This window comes from Malurus melanocephalus, unplaced genomic scaffold, assembly GCF_030028575.1.
Source record: "Malurus melanocephalus ecotype Western Australia unplaced genomic scaffold, MMel_1.1 scaffold_99, whole genome shotgun sequence".
NCBI lineage: Eukaryota > Metazoa > Chordata > Aves > Passeriformes > Maluridae > Malurus > Malurus melanocephalus.
Genome location: NW_026623331.1, coordinates 1450829 through 1463992, shown reverse-complemented (window position 1 = coordinate 1463992; position 13164 = coordinate 1450829). Strand labels below are relative to the sequence as shown.

Here is a 13164-nt window from a genome sequence, read left to right as displayed (position 1 = left end):
TTATTAAATCCAGAAATACCACTCCCAGTCAAAAAATACCTCAACCACAAATCTGTAGAGACTAGGACAACCAATGTGGGACACATTATTACTATGTGTGTGTCCCCTTCTTAAACTCTTTTTCCTATTTCACTATCAGTCACGGTCAGAGATGAGATCTGGTGCTAAATGACCCTGTGGTYTGAGCTGGTACAATGTTCTTATGGTTTTATTGAACTGTGCAACTCAATTTAAGGTAAATTATCTAAGACACTGTGCATAAAACCTTTCCTTCTGCACGGAAAGTTATGCTGCTGCAGCCTACTGTTCAACAAGCCTTTTAAAGATATTATTATTAAAAAAAAAACCCACAATATGAAAATGAATCACAGTGATTGAAAAGACCTACTGTTCACAGCTTAATAGCATCCAGAGAACTGTCACTTATCTGAAAAAGATTTTTCTTATTTCAAGTTCTGTGCCAATCTTTAACCTACACAACTTTACCCACCCCCAAGAAAATCCATAAAAGTGCTCAACGACCTCCCAAATATAAAATTAACAGGGAAAAATGAATTACTTGTTTTGTTTTTCAATTGAAAGTATTTGTGATTTTTGTATTAATATCACTGCATAACCGGAAGCTCAGCTGCACAAATGCTGCGCTGGCAGTACTAGCTGTGCATTTAGGTCCATATATATCCAAATATTCAWGCCTTTGCAGGATTAGACCCTTGGGAATATTGCTGCTTAGGATGACTTCTGTATTCACAGAATATAATAGTTCTTGTCAGCCTTTCATTCATCAGTGAGAAGAATCAAAACCTGCTCTGTAAAACTGAAGGCCAAGGATGAAATTTAATCCTTTACTTCTTCAAAATCCAGTGAAAATCCTCTGTGGTTTGAATGGCTGGCTCTCAGAAACGTCAACAGCCATCTTCCTCTACTGACATGATTTTTAGTCCCTAAAATTATTTTTTAACTATGATTTCTCACTTACACATTCCCTAATTACTCTTTTGGTTTATGACATACCCACACTCTGCTGTTGGTTAGCATGTTAAGTTTGCTGCTGTTAAAATCTAGGGAGAAATTCAGCAAATAACAACATTGATTAGAAATGCTAATTCTAAGAGTGGGAAAAGATCTACTGTTCAACTAAAAGTATGCTACCCTAAATAAGCGAGTCTTCTCTTCCCAAAAGGAACGGGCAGCACTGACATCCTGAGATGGAAATAGAAGCTAAAGTTAAGAGGACACCTGCCTGCCACAAAGAATATTCTCACTSAAATTTTAAAAGCTATGAATCCTACCATGAAGCCTCACTCTGCTGTGATACCTGCTGCAAATCTAATAATTAATGACATGGTTTCAGTAGCAAGTGGTAACACCTGACCTCTTCCTCCAGTGACCGTATATTTGTGGCATAGTTTTTCCATTCACATTTCTCCTCCACCATTTTTTTTTGGTTTTGCCTGGAGCTGGTAACTGCTCCAGGCACACAGCCTGCACCAAAGGCACTCGAGCTGACTGACAACCAGGTCCTGCTGCTGTTTGTGGTCAGCTGCAGGTTCGCAGGCAAGGGGCATTTCATGAGAGACGGTAGAGAGGTCTGCAGAGACGGTAGCGAGGACACACTTTCCCCTATTTTAGTTAACTATTCTTTGCCTCTTCTTGTTTTCCTACCTGACAGTTCTTAAATTTGGAATTATTTAGCTCCTATGAAAGAAAGTATGTGGGTGTATGTTAAGAAAAGAATGATCTGCACAGCTCTGTCACTTAACATCCTATGGAAGTGAGGGTGGACGTGATCAAAAAGCATTCACCAAATTAACAGAGATAAGAGGGCTTGCATATCTTTAGCCTATTTTATCTTGCTAAACAATTTCAGTTCAAAACAGTGGGATAATTATTTGCATTAAAATATGTTTAAGTCCTACTGACAGCACCAAGAGAACTCAAATGTAATGAATTGGCAGAAGTGTCAGAAAATGTTTACTTTTAAAAGATTTAAAAGGCAAAGTTCATTTCTAATGTCGACATAACAGAAAAAAGTCCAATATCCTTTGTGCTTAGGGATAAATATCCTTTCAAAACATCCAGAACACATTTTAGAAACAAATACTAGTAGATTAATTACAAGAGTACACTTTAAACCAACCAAAATTAATATACCAATTTAAAGCAAGAAACCATAATCTGCATGCTTCATGTGATAGCTGGCATRACTACAACCAGAGCTAGCTCTGTTCCCAGAAATTATAACAAGTTTCCAAAGTAAAAGTGATTACGAACTTGAAACTGTGTTGTACAAACTACATTCTCCTCCTGATTCCTTTTAAAGAGAAGGCCCTGAAACTTGAATAGAATCTCTTTAACTACAGAAAAACAAATTATGTTACATGGGTGACAGAACAAAACCATAAACATTTAATGGCAACTTTTAGCACAGTTAACTGCAAATGTGCATTGTTCTTGCCTTTTATCTGCTTTATAGGAGTCCTATTTATGTTTATTATAAAGAGCTTCCTAGGTCCTCAGGGAAAAAAAAATTGTTCATAATACTTTTTGGTTTTCAAACCAAACTATTTACTTCAGTCTATGTAAGGTATACATAGAGTCTTCTGTTCACTGTTAAGCTTGTTCTCTGTTCCTCAGCTCAGGTTGCTACCTTCTGCAAACAAAATACCCTGTCTGTGTATGCAGTCTTTGTTGACATTAAAAAAGATAATCCGCTGTTGACAATAAGTACACGCCATGGATGAAGCTATGGAGGTGATGAAAAAAACAAGCAAAGGTCTAAGCTGGCAATGCTCAACACTGCTGCAGAAAGAGAAGCTGTGATCTCATCAGGTGCTGAAGAAAGGGGAATGCAGCTCCCTCACTGCTGTGCGCATGAACACTCACTACTTTGCAACTCTAAATGACACTAATATTATTTGAGTAGGTGATAGTCTCTGTTCCACAGCTCTCCACTGGCTTCAGTGACAAGCCACATACATGKGACTATTTATCCCTGATCTACACACTGAAGTAAAAAACAGATTCTCCCTGACCAGTAAACGTATTACTCTCATAGAGCACTCAAAAACAGCAAAAGCAGCAAGTCAACCTGTTATTTTTGTTTTAAAGATTAAAAGAATTAACTGATAATAAAGACAATTCTGAAACATACTCTGCTATTTCTACCTTTTCTTTGGTTGTGATGGAAAATCTGTTTTAATGGAGTTTATAAATAAGAGCAATTCACTAAAAATTACAAAATCATTTTTTCTGAAAACCATCACTTGTGAAAGTCTAAAATGTCATTATCTTTAGACTAAATAGACAGTGAGTCTTTATTAACAGCGTGGCTAGTTTTTGCACTTATTTACAYTTACTTCCATTGTAATTTAGTTTGATTTCCACAAAAGGGAAAAAACAAGCGAATTTCTTGCAATCAGTTGAAGTGCATGTCAAATTTTAATATATAAACAACTAAGTATTTAAATCTTCACAGAGATTACAGTGCAACTCAATGGTAGTGGTAAACACTACAAGAATTTCTTTCATTTCCTCCCAAAAAAAACCTGGGAAACAGGATCAGTCTGGGATTCTGGACGGGCTGCTACACCATTGTGAAGCACCAACCTAGGGATCAATATTACTCCCTCAGCTGCATTTCTGAACCTTACCTCCTAGGATTGCACAGCACCGCTGCCACCTCTGCAGTGCAGAATTGCTTTCAGAAGATACCCTGGCAGCAGCCACAGTTGTGATGGAATTCAAAACAGATGACCCCCAAAGCAACCACAGCTTAAAATAAATCTGTGCCCATCACAGGCTAATGGCCAGTACAAAGACAATGCCACCACAGGTTTTAACCTATTGATTCTGCCTTTCTTAAATTAAAAATTAGGGTGTACACTGAAAAATACTCGATGAACARAAACATTCTAATGCTCAGAAATGATCCTCTAATACATTTTTGGTTCTGTGAGRAGAATCAGTCACTCCTACTTAAAATGATAATTCAAGTTATTAGTCTTCCTGTTGCCATCAAATCTAATATCCAAATTTAGATGCAAAAATATTTTTATCCTAGTAAAACGCAATATAAGTCTATGAACCTTTCGGCTCAAATTGTAGCAAAAAAAGGCAGAATGTGACATTTATTATTAATAATTTGCAGTAGTTAATGGATGCTGGACTGACTATCCTACTTAATTTGTATTAATAAGTCCAAAACTTGGAAGTAGTACCAGAGAATGTCAACAGGTTTGGAGAATATGGAAATAATCTAAGTTTTACTTAGCAGCAATAATAATAGYAATAAAAATGTGCAATATCTTTCCAGTTTCACAATGGAAGTCTCTGTGTTGTGTGATAATACATAAGACAGGTTGGATAAATTGTGAATACCACCTCACTATCTGGGAAACCAGACTCACAACATAAGATAGCAAACATTTAATGTGGTGTTACTTTGATAATGTAATAAGCAATGTAACACTGAACCTGATTCACGGGCAGCATCGTTCATAAGACTTCCTCAAACACCTGCCTTTTCAAAATGGAATTGATCATTTTACACTGTAAGCTATGAAAAAGATATACTCTAAAAATGCAAAATACTCATGAAAAAGGTGAACCTTTTCCAGATATTTCAAAGTTGAATCTGTTCATAAAATAGTCAGATAGGAAGGCTTAGAAACAAACTCAAAATTTAATATCTGCTTATTTAACTTTTTTTTTCTCTGAATACAACTTCTGTTTATTAACTTTGGATTATTTGTGATCATGTACAGGATGTACATGGGAACCATGTACTATGGCTCCGAATCCTGGTGTTTCTACTGTCAATTRTTGAGGGCCTAAGTAGATTCCTGAACTCCTTTCCTGGGATAYAAATTCAATTCTTTACTTATCATTGGTACAAACTGTTGTGGGTCAGTGTGTTTGGAACAAGAGGAACAAGAAATGCAYTACACTTTCATYACAGAARAATGTTCTACTATAGCAAAAAGCTTAATTCATGCTTGAAGATCAGGAATTCTTTTATCTAAAAGCAAGCAGCATCCCAAACACAAACTGTGTACTTTAAGAAAGAAATACTGAGCTTCACAAAAGAGCTGTACTTTACACAAACCACTCYAATTTTAAGCTCTAATTGTTTTCAGTAAAGTCAGAGTTATTTATTAAGGAGATAAAATAAAAGAATTAAAGAAAATCACAGCACAATTCTATGATTTTACAGTTCTGGTATATATGATAAATTAGAGAAGTATAGATATTGTGGGGTGTGTTGGGTTGGGGTTTTTTTTTCTTTTTTCCCCTCCAAATTATCCTATACTTGTTTGTAGTATGATCCCAGTTCCAGTCTTGTGTTTTTGAAACTACACAGTTAAAATAATGACTGATTATTTCTGAAAGCACTACTGGATTGACAGATCCATCAAAAGCAAACTTCATGCACACAGAGAATAAGAACAAAATAACAAGTAACAGTGAAGYATTTTTTTGATCTCGTGTATGAAATGCTTGTAACCTTAACACTGACTAATCAGAACATTTAGGACTCAGTTTGTTGGTTTAATGAAAAGTATACATATCTGCATGTGAACAGGTATTTCATATGAAAGGGAAGACATTGCTGGGCTTAAGCAGAATCTGCACTTCACATGAAAAGAGCTCAAATTCAGTGTCTCCTGTGAATTCATAGTGTACAGCATGAAAACAATTATTACCACAACAGACACTTCATGGGTTACCTGATTGCTTCCTCTCCCTAATACCCTGATACTTTCCAGGATCAGTTCTCCTGACAATTTTAACGTTTGTGTGAAGACTAAGGCGCTGCCAACAGCATACGTGTTTTCAGCTGTCCCTCTCTGACAGCCTTTWTCCTTAGTTCTTCAGGTGTTTCTCGTGCAGGGCAGTAACAATGTTGTCAGACMTACACAACTTTATCATAGTCTGGCCTTTCAGATACTTTCTGTGTCTGTTTAAATAGGAAAATATGTGTTTGTGTAAATATTAGAAACTACCAATGTGCATCTTCGACCGCAAAACACCAGAAATTACATAATTTCTAAAAGTCTAATTGATTTTAAAAGGTTAATATTGATCACAGTACTGTTAAGTATTGCTATCACAAGTAATTACAAAAACTTGTGTTCATTCTAAACAAAATGGTAAAAAAAAGCCTTAAAGTAAAAATCTGAATAGAAAGAAAAATCAAGTGAAACTATTTGAGGGCAATATTCACTGCATTCTCTGTTTTATGTCATCTTCATGTAAAACATTACATACTTTCACAATCACGAAAAAGATGGAAATATTGTGAGTTATTTGAAAATCAAAAAATGTTATCAAAATGCTATTTTGTAACTCCTTTGGGCTACATGAATGAATTAAAGGGAAACTTGAAATAATTTGTGATCAAATAAAGTCACAGCAYTATGTGAACAACCCAAGCAAGTTTAACCATATATGAGCCATACTTATCAGGTTTTTTTTCTTAATCCAGGATAAAGAGTTTCTACAGCCCAACATTACATTTCACCTGAGCAAGATTTTCAGCTGCTGCAAACACTGAGACTCACAATGAGAAAAGCAGCCATCACCAGCCATCAACACAAGTTTGAATTTGAATACCAGCGATCATAAAAATTTAAAATGCCTAACAAAAGTCTGTATAACTTCAAATTCTGAGCAAAAGTATTTGTGTTTCTTTATTAGTACGAATACAAAGTCTTTATTTTTAATAAAAAAAACCTTAAAGGAAATTGAAGTCATCAGGTAGAAGTCAGATTGCAATATCTGAAGATGTAAGGCAAACTGCAGACCTCATTAATCTAAAGCACTTTCCCTGTCAATGCCCRCATTAACATTTCATTCTTAAGAGCTAAATTAAAGAGCTTGCCTGACTAATAAAATAGCTGTAAAAATTATATTTAAAACTCACATACTAAAATCAGCACAAGGGACTGCATCTACACAAATCACTTCTCATGAAGTTTCCAAAAAATACTTTGCCTCCCTAAAATATTCTTTGCAAAGGAAGATGAATCTTTTGAAAACCCTCCCTGCTCGCTAAAACCTGTTAAGTGTTTACACGTTCTCTACTAACAAATGATTCATGTTCACTGGTAACTGGTTCGTATGGCCAAACACTTGACTATGGAGCCCAGTGGTGGATAACCATAACCAAATCCACACGTAACTGATCAGATGAGCTTCATCCATGATGTATTTTATATAAAGAAACTTAATTATTTGGCTACATTTTTGGGGAAGACAGAGGGCAAAGGAATTATACACCGAGTAGCTTTGCACTGCCCACAAATTCAAAAACTTTAACAAAGACAACTCAACTTGAGTAAACACACACATAATACACCACAACTATCAGCATCATATGGTCTTAATGTGTTCACTCTGATCACAAAGGACAAAATAAATCCCCGTCAATAAAGGATTATGATTGCAGCAGGTCAATTTCTGTTAACTTTAGTGAATATCAATCAACATTTTGAAAAAATAATAAAAAAAATAATTTCTGACACGGCATGCATGCTACAATTCCAGTGTTAAAGCCCTTCTGCTGATTCCACCTTTGAGCAAAGATAATGCCTAACCTAGTAAGATGAAAATTTATCTCGATTCCTGTCACAATTTCAAGGTAGAAAACACAGTAGACACTTGACTTATTTCTATTTATTAATTTTGTAAAAACTCTGTCTCTAATTATTATGATTTATAGAATTAGACAACATCAGTCAGCCAGGAAATACTTCGTAAAAATGGTACAGTCTTTTATAAATGCAATGAAAGGCTACGTAAAAATTATAAAAGAAATCCGGAAAGCTTTCATTTTTTTTGTTAAATATCAACTAAATAAATCAGCAAGGTAGCATAACCAAACCAGATTAAACAATGACTTTTAAAAAGTAGTAAAACTGTAGTGGGGGGCACTCCATAGACTCTTAAAATAATGTTAAAAGGCTATGGAGAGAAAACCATTTGTTTTAAAATTTGCATCACTACTAAAAATAATGTCTTGCTTACATTTTGTAGAGAGATAGGTAATTTAAAAAGCCAGACAAGCAAAGCCCCAAAATATCTTAGAGGCTAAATATGAACTCTCCATCTTCACTCAARTTCTTGGAACTTCAGTCATAAAATGCAATGAGTATGATTTCACCCACAGGAAATCAGTATTTTCATATGCACTTATTTTAAGGATAATTCTCACAATTAAATGTGTATTAGTTAATTTGTATGCAGTTTAAGAATGTCTGTCCAAGCACACCCAACATGTCACAAATATATTTAAATTAGCAYTCCAGGAGTGTTGGTCATATTGCACCATCAGTGAAATGTCTGCATTTCATCAGGGATCTCTCTTTAAAGACTCATGATGAGGTACAGTCATTTTCCCCCATTTGGCACACAATGTATCTGAAATCCATCTTCAACTAACACACATTGATTTTTATGACAAAGATTACATGGCTAATGTCATCCAAAAAATGACACATCTGTAATTCAAATTGCAACACTAAGGGTCTTTAACAACTCATTACCATTCCTACTGTTTAAACCCTAAAACTGTCACTTCCCTCATTCAAAGAAGAGTAACCTTCATCACTTTATAGAATGCAMCAAAATTTGCCCCAGAGCTGCCTAAGTCAGCATTTTTTCCTTTACAACTATTTTGAACTCAGGCTGGTTAGACCTAAAGTCTTGAATGTCTACTGCTAAATACTGTATTGGTTTAGGCTCAGAAGGCCTCCTTCCATACATCAGCTATTAATTACAGAATCAGTAATGCTTACCAGAGGATGCCTGACTGATTACTATCCAAGTATTTATTTTTATATCTGTCCTTATCCAAAAATACTAAATGGGTCAAAAGTTATTTCAGCTGGAAACCTAATTTTACTTTATCATTGGCTTAAACAGGAGTAAAGTTGAGCCCTGAAGCACAATAGCATTTTTTTTTTCAATCTGTCTTGCTCACAAATCCTCCAGGAGATAAATAACATTCTAAACCAAGAAATGCTTAAAAGCCCCCAAAAATCTAGGCATACTTTAGAGTTTACAAATACTAAACCTACRAATTAAGTGGAGAAGAAAACAGAAGGGAAAATATGAAAGTGATGCAGAAATATATTTACTTCTAAACCAGAATTTAAACTTCTAATGACTTTTTATTTAAAAAAAAAAGATTAGTATTTGACACCATTTCAAATAACATAATGGTATTTTCAGAAAAACTACTTAATTAAAAGCCACTTATYAATATTTTTATTTTAAACCAAAATGGGCTTTGAATTGAGATTTTATATGAATTATTGTTTTAAAGTCCACTGGGTCCYATTTTTTCCCCTCCACGAAGGCTARATTTTCCTCTACATAAAATACCATGCCATGAGTCAAATTTGACTAGMTATAGTCAGCCTCAGCAAAAAAGGAGAAAACTGGAAAGCAATTAAAAAAAAAATCTCCAGCCCTATGGAATGTCCAGTTTAGCCTTCTTTTATCCCAAGAACTCAAAAGAACAGATGTACYATAGAGAACTGCAAAGTACATATATCACCATTTTTTTTACTCAAATCTCTAAGGGTCAAAATTCAAGACAAAAAAGAAATCTACATAAAATGCAACAAATGCCTCAGAACTGTAACATCTGCATAAGACAAATATTACATRTCAAGCTCACACTCCATTTCTAAAAAGAGATATAATGTTCCTATATCTCATTTTCACTAACTTACATCCACCAATTGAGCAATTATGCAATATGTGGGTGTACCTTGCAGTCKTTTTTTTAACATCTGCATTCTGTGTTAAATTCTAACTGTACAAGATGTCTGATAATTTTTCTTTATCTTGAACCTTCAAAGTGGTAGGTTTACCAGAGGCAAAACCACACATCAGAGAATATGAGTCACATAATAAAGAAACGACTCTTCCCCTTCTCCCCCCTCTACCCTGAAGCTATAACAACCTAAAGGCACTCTATTGTAAATGGCTTCTTTGGCAGTATTGATAGCATGTACAACTTGCAATCATTTAGCCAACAAATGAAGATTTTTTAAGTTCTTACTGTATCCATAACAAATTGCTTTTAGTACCATTTTAAGGCAAATTAAAAACTGTGATACTGCAAAAATAAAATTCAGAATGTCTAGGCACTTGCTTTCATGTCATGCATAAAATATGAAACATTCTATGCATGTACCTAAAAATAATGACATTAAAAGATAAAAATAACATAAGATGCCTATGGAAGTTAATCTGAAAAGTATCTCTCACTTGTCTACAAAAGATTGGCCTCAATGCAGAAATCCCACATTGATTCCTTATCAAATTAAGGCAACATTTACATAMAAGTAAACCACTGCCCATGCCAACTACAACACATGAGGAAGCAAAGCACCTTACTTGACCACTGCTTACGCAGGTTTCCACTCTTTAGTACAGCAAGTATGGGAAACAACACTGAGGCCACTCTAGGCTTTTACTTCCTTTTATATCCTTTTCTGCCRGTAGACAGTAACTCCTCAGACTAACATCCTGCATCTAATTCCATGTAGGAAATCAGCTTTCAACGAAGTCTTATTTGATATGTCAATATGTATGATTGCATCAGAAAATCTGAAGAGAACTAAATGCAAAAACAGCATTTACAAACAGCAGCAAATAAACTCGTAACAATAAAACCTTGCACCACTACAAGACTTGCAGCCACCAGAGTCTTTTAAGAAAGTTAACCAAAGGTGATGCTGGCATMAGATCTCCCCATGACCATCTTTCAAAAAGTAAAAAAACCCAATGTTTGAGTATATTGAAGTGAAGCAACACGTTCCCCCTTGAACCAGAATAAATCAGTGGTTTCTATTCTTACCTGCGTATAGTCAAAGTCAGAAAGAGGAGCTATACTCTTGATGTAGTCCATTCGAAATTGGTTTTCTGGGTTGGCCAATGGAACTGGGGGTATTAAAGTGCTCATAGCTGAAACTATAGTCTAGAATAGGATAAAACAAAAAAACATATTAATCTGGATAAATCTAGGATACAGGATCAATAGAAGATAATCCAATCTGATCAGCAAAATGGGATTTCTCTCATCACAATCTTGGAGAGCATAATCCTTATAATTTCCAGTACAACCAAGCATTTAAGAACAGTATAAAGTGTGTTCTTACCACAATCGCATCTTTAACATTTTTCCGAATATCCAGTATTTTCTGTTTCTTTTCTCTGCATTAAAACAGAAATATTAACACTTTGACTGTTTCTYCCAAAGCAGTTCAGGCACTTGCATTTAATTTTTTTTCACTGATCGCTTGTTTATCTGCTCTTCAATCATTAAAACATACTAACAGAAAAAAAAAAAAAAAAGCACGACAAATACATTTTCCCCTTATCCATTTTCTTGCATGGTAKGAAGAGCAATGCACATTCATCCCTAATATGTTTTTTTTAAATCAGACAATCATAGCCACATCTGCAAAGCCCCCCCTGATGGCACTGGAAGTCATTCTTTCATTTCTACAGCATGCTGTAAACATGCTCTAAATTAACAACATGTAGTCGAAGGGCAACAAATTTCTAAAATTATGCTATGGATTAATAATGATTTCTGGCAARGAGTTCTTCAGGGAGAAAATGATGTAGCCTCACAAAACTGGATGATTTCTAACAAATAGGCAAAATTAGTTTCAGTTTTATGCTAACCCCAGCACCGGAAAAACAGCACACAGTGTCATCCTGATTATGACTTGACATGTATTTTTATATTACAGACAGATGCAATATTTGGTTATTTGCTTCTATGTAAAAAGTAGTCGCCATGTTGTTGCTACACAGGGGCCTGTCAAGCGCTGCAGTAGCAACAGTGTAAAATACAGTAAAGGGGCCAGGAGAAAATGCAAACATACAATAGCAGCGATTTCCTTATTCTCACTCCCCTCCCTCCCTCAAAATACAGTGTCAAGCCACCAAAACACAAGGGATGAGAGGAGAAATTCCCAGCATACTGTGTGTTAACCTGTTTCCAACATTTAAGGAAARATAAGTCACAAAGTGTCAATAATTCTTACTCTGAATTAAATCCATTGACATGTAGGATTCGCATTTGTTTCACAATAGTGCTTTTTCCTGACTCACCAGCCCCTAAAAGAGAAAGAAGGAAAGGGAGAAAATTGTGATACATGGTTCAAGCTGGGGGGGTCGAAGCGATTTTTTTTTGGTTTTTTTGGATACAAGAGCATCTCCCACCTCGGCAGCAYTTCTGTATGTGTGCATCCATGTGGCTCAGGCGCTGAGCTCGATCTGTGGACGCCTGGCTTATTGCTCAATACAGCAGCCTACATTTTCCATGGCTAAGGCGCACACCGCATCTCCCCTATCGGCAGCGCCCGCCGCCCCGGCGGGCTGGGGCTGCTGCCCCCTCCTCGCCCCGGCCCCCACCTCTGCCCCTTCCTCCTTACCCAGCAGCAGCAAGCGGTGTGTCGCTTTATAAGCCAGCCTCTCTTTCTGCAACTGCTTCTCTATTTTTTTGTTGGCTTCTCGCTGCGCTTTCTCATCGATACGCTGATCCTCCGTTTTGCTGTTGCCCAAACACCCCATAGCCGCTGCTCAGGGTGGATGTCAAATCGCTGCCTTCACAGATTTAGTATTTACAAGGGGGAGGGAGTGGGGGGGAGGCAGAAGACAAGTCTTTATATCCGTGTGTGCCCCTGCGACGGCTTCTCTCCGCTTCTTCCCACCCGGCTCGTTCACATAAAATGGTCTCTGGCCGCTTTCCGATCGCAGCGGAGTTGGTTGCTTCGCTCCCCACCAGAGATGCGGAGAGCAGGCGGCAGAGGTAACCCTGCCCCGGCGGGGAGGGGGTGGGGGGAGAAAGCTGTGCAAAAATGCCTAACATGCAACGAGAGGGAGAAAAGGGCTCCTCCTGGAAACCAGCCGGGTGCCGCTCTCAGCTCTCCCTCCCCACCGCGCACACAATCCCTATATTTCTCTGTAAAGGTCTATTTTTGTCTTCCTAACTCAGCACTGCCTCTTTCTGCGAGACCAGGAAACAGCCCCGCTTCCAGCCCTACGCGCAGCGCAGCCGAAGGAGAAAGGTAAAAGCCGGACGGATCTACCTGGATCCTGCGGGGCCGGAGCCAGGCGGCTCCGCGGGGTCCGCGC

The 13164-nt window shown here is 36.8% G+C and overlaps 1 protein-coding gene across 2 annotated transcripts in view; it reads right to left on the bottom strand.

Annotated features, from left to right (window-relative positions):
• GNAL (G protein subunit alpha L) overlaps positions 1-13164 on the bottom strand; it is a 177148-nt gene that overhangs the window by 97430 nt on the left and 66554 nt on the right. Inside the window, exons 1-4 of one of the 2 annotated variants that reach the window (XM_057368931.1) lie at positions 12462-13150; positions 12072-12144; positions 11175-11229; positions 10874-10993 (exon numbers count right to left, since the gene is read on the bottom strand). In XM_057368931.1, the coding sequence (XP_057224914.1) occupies positions 10874-10993; positions 11175-11229; positions 12072-12144; positions 12462-12600 (387 nt within the window). In that variant the 5' untranslated portion in view covers positions 12601-13150. Of the gene's footprint in view, positions 1-10873; positions 10994-11174; positions 11230-12071; positions 12145-12461; positions 13151-13164 lie in introns of those variants that run through there. The other variant, XM_057368930.1, reaches the window with a different exon arrangement.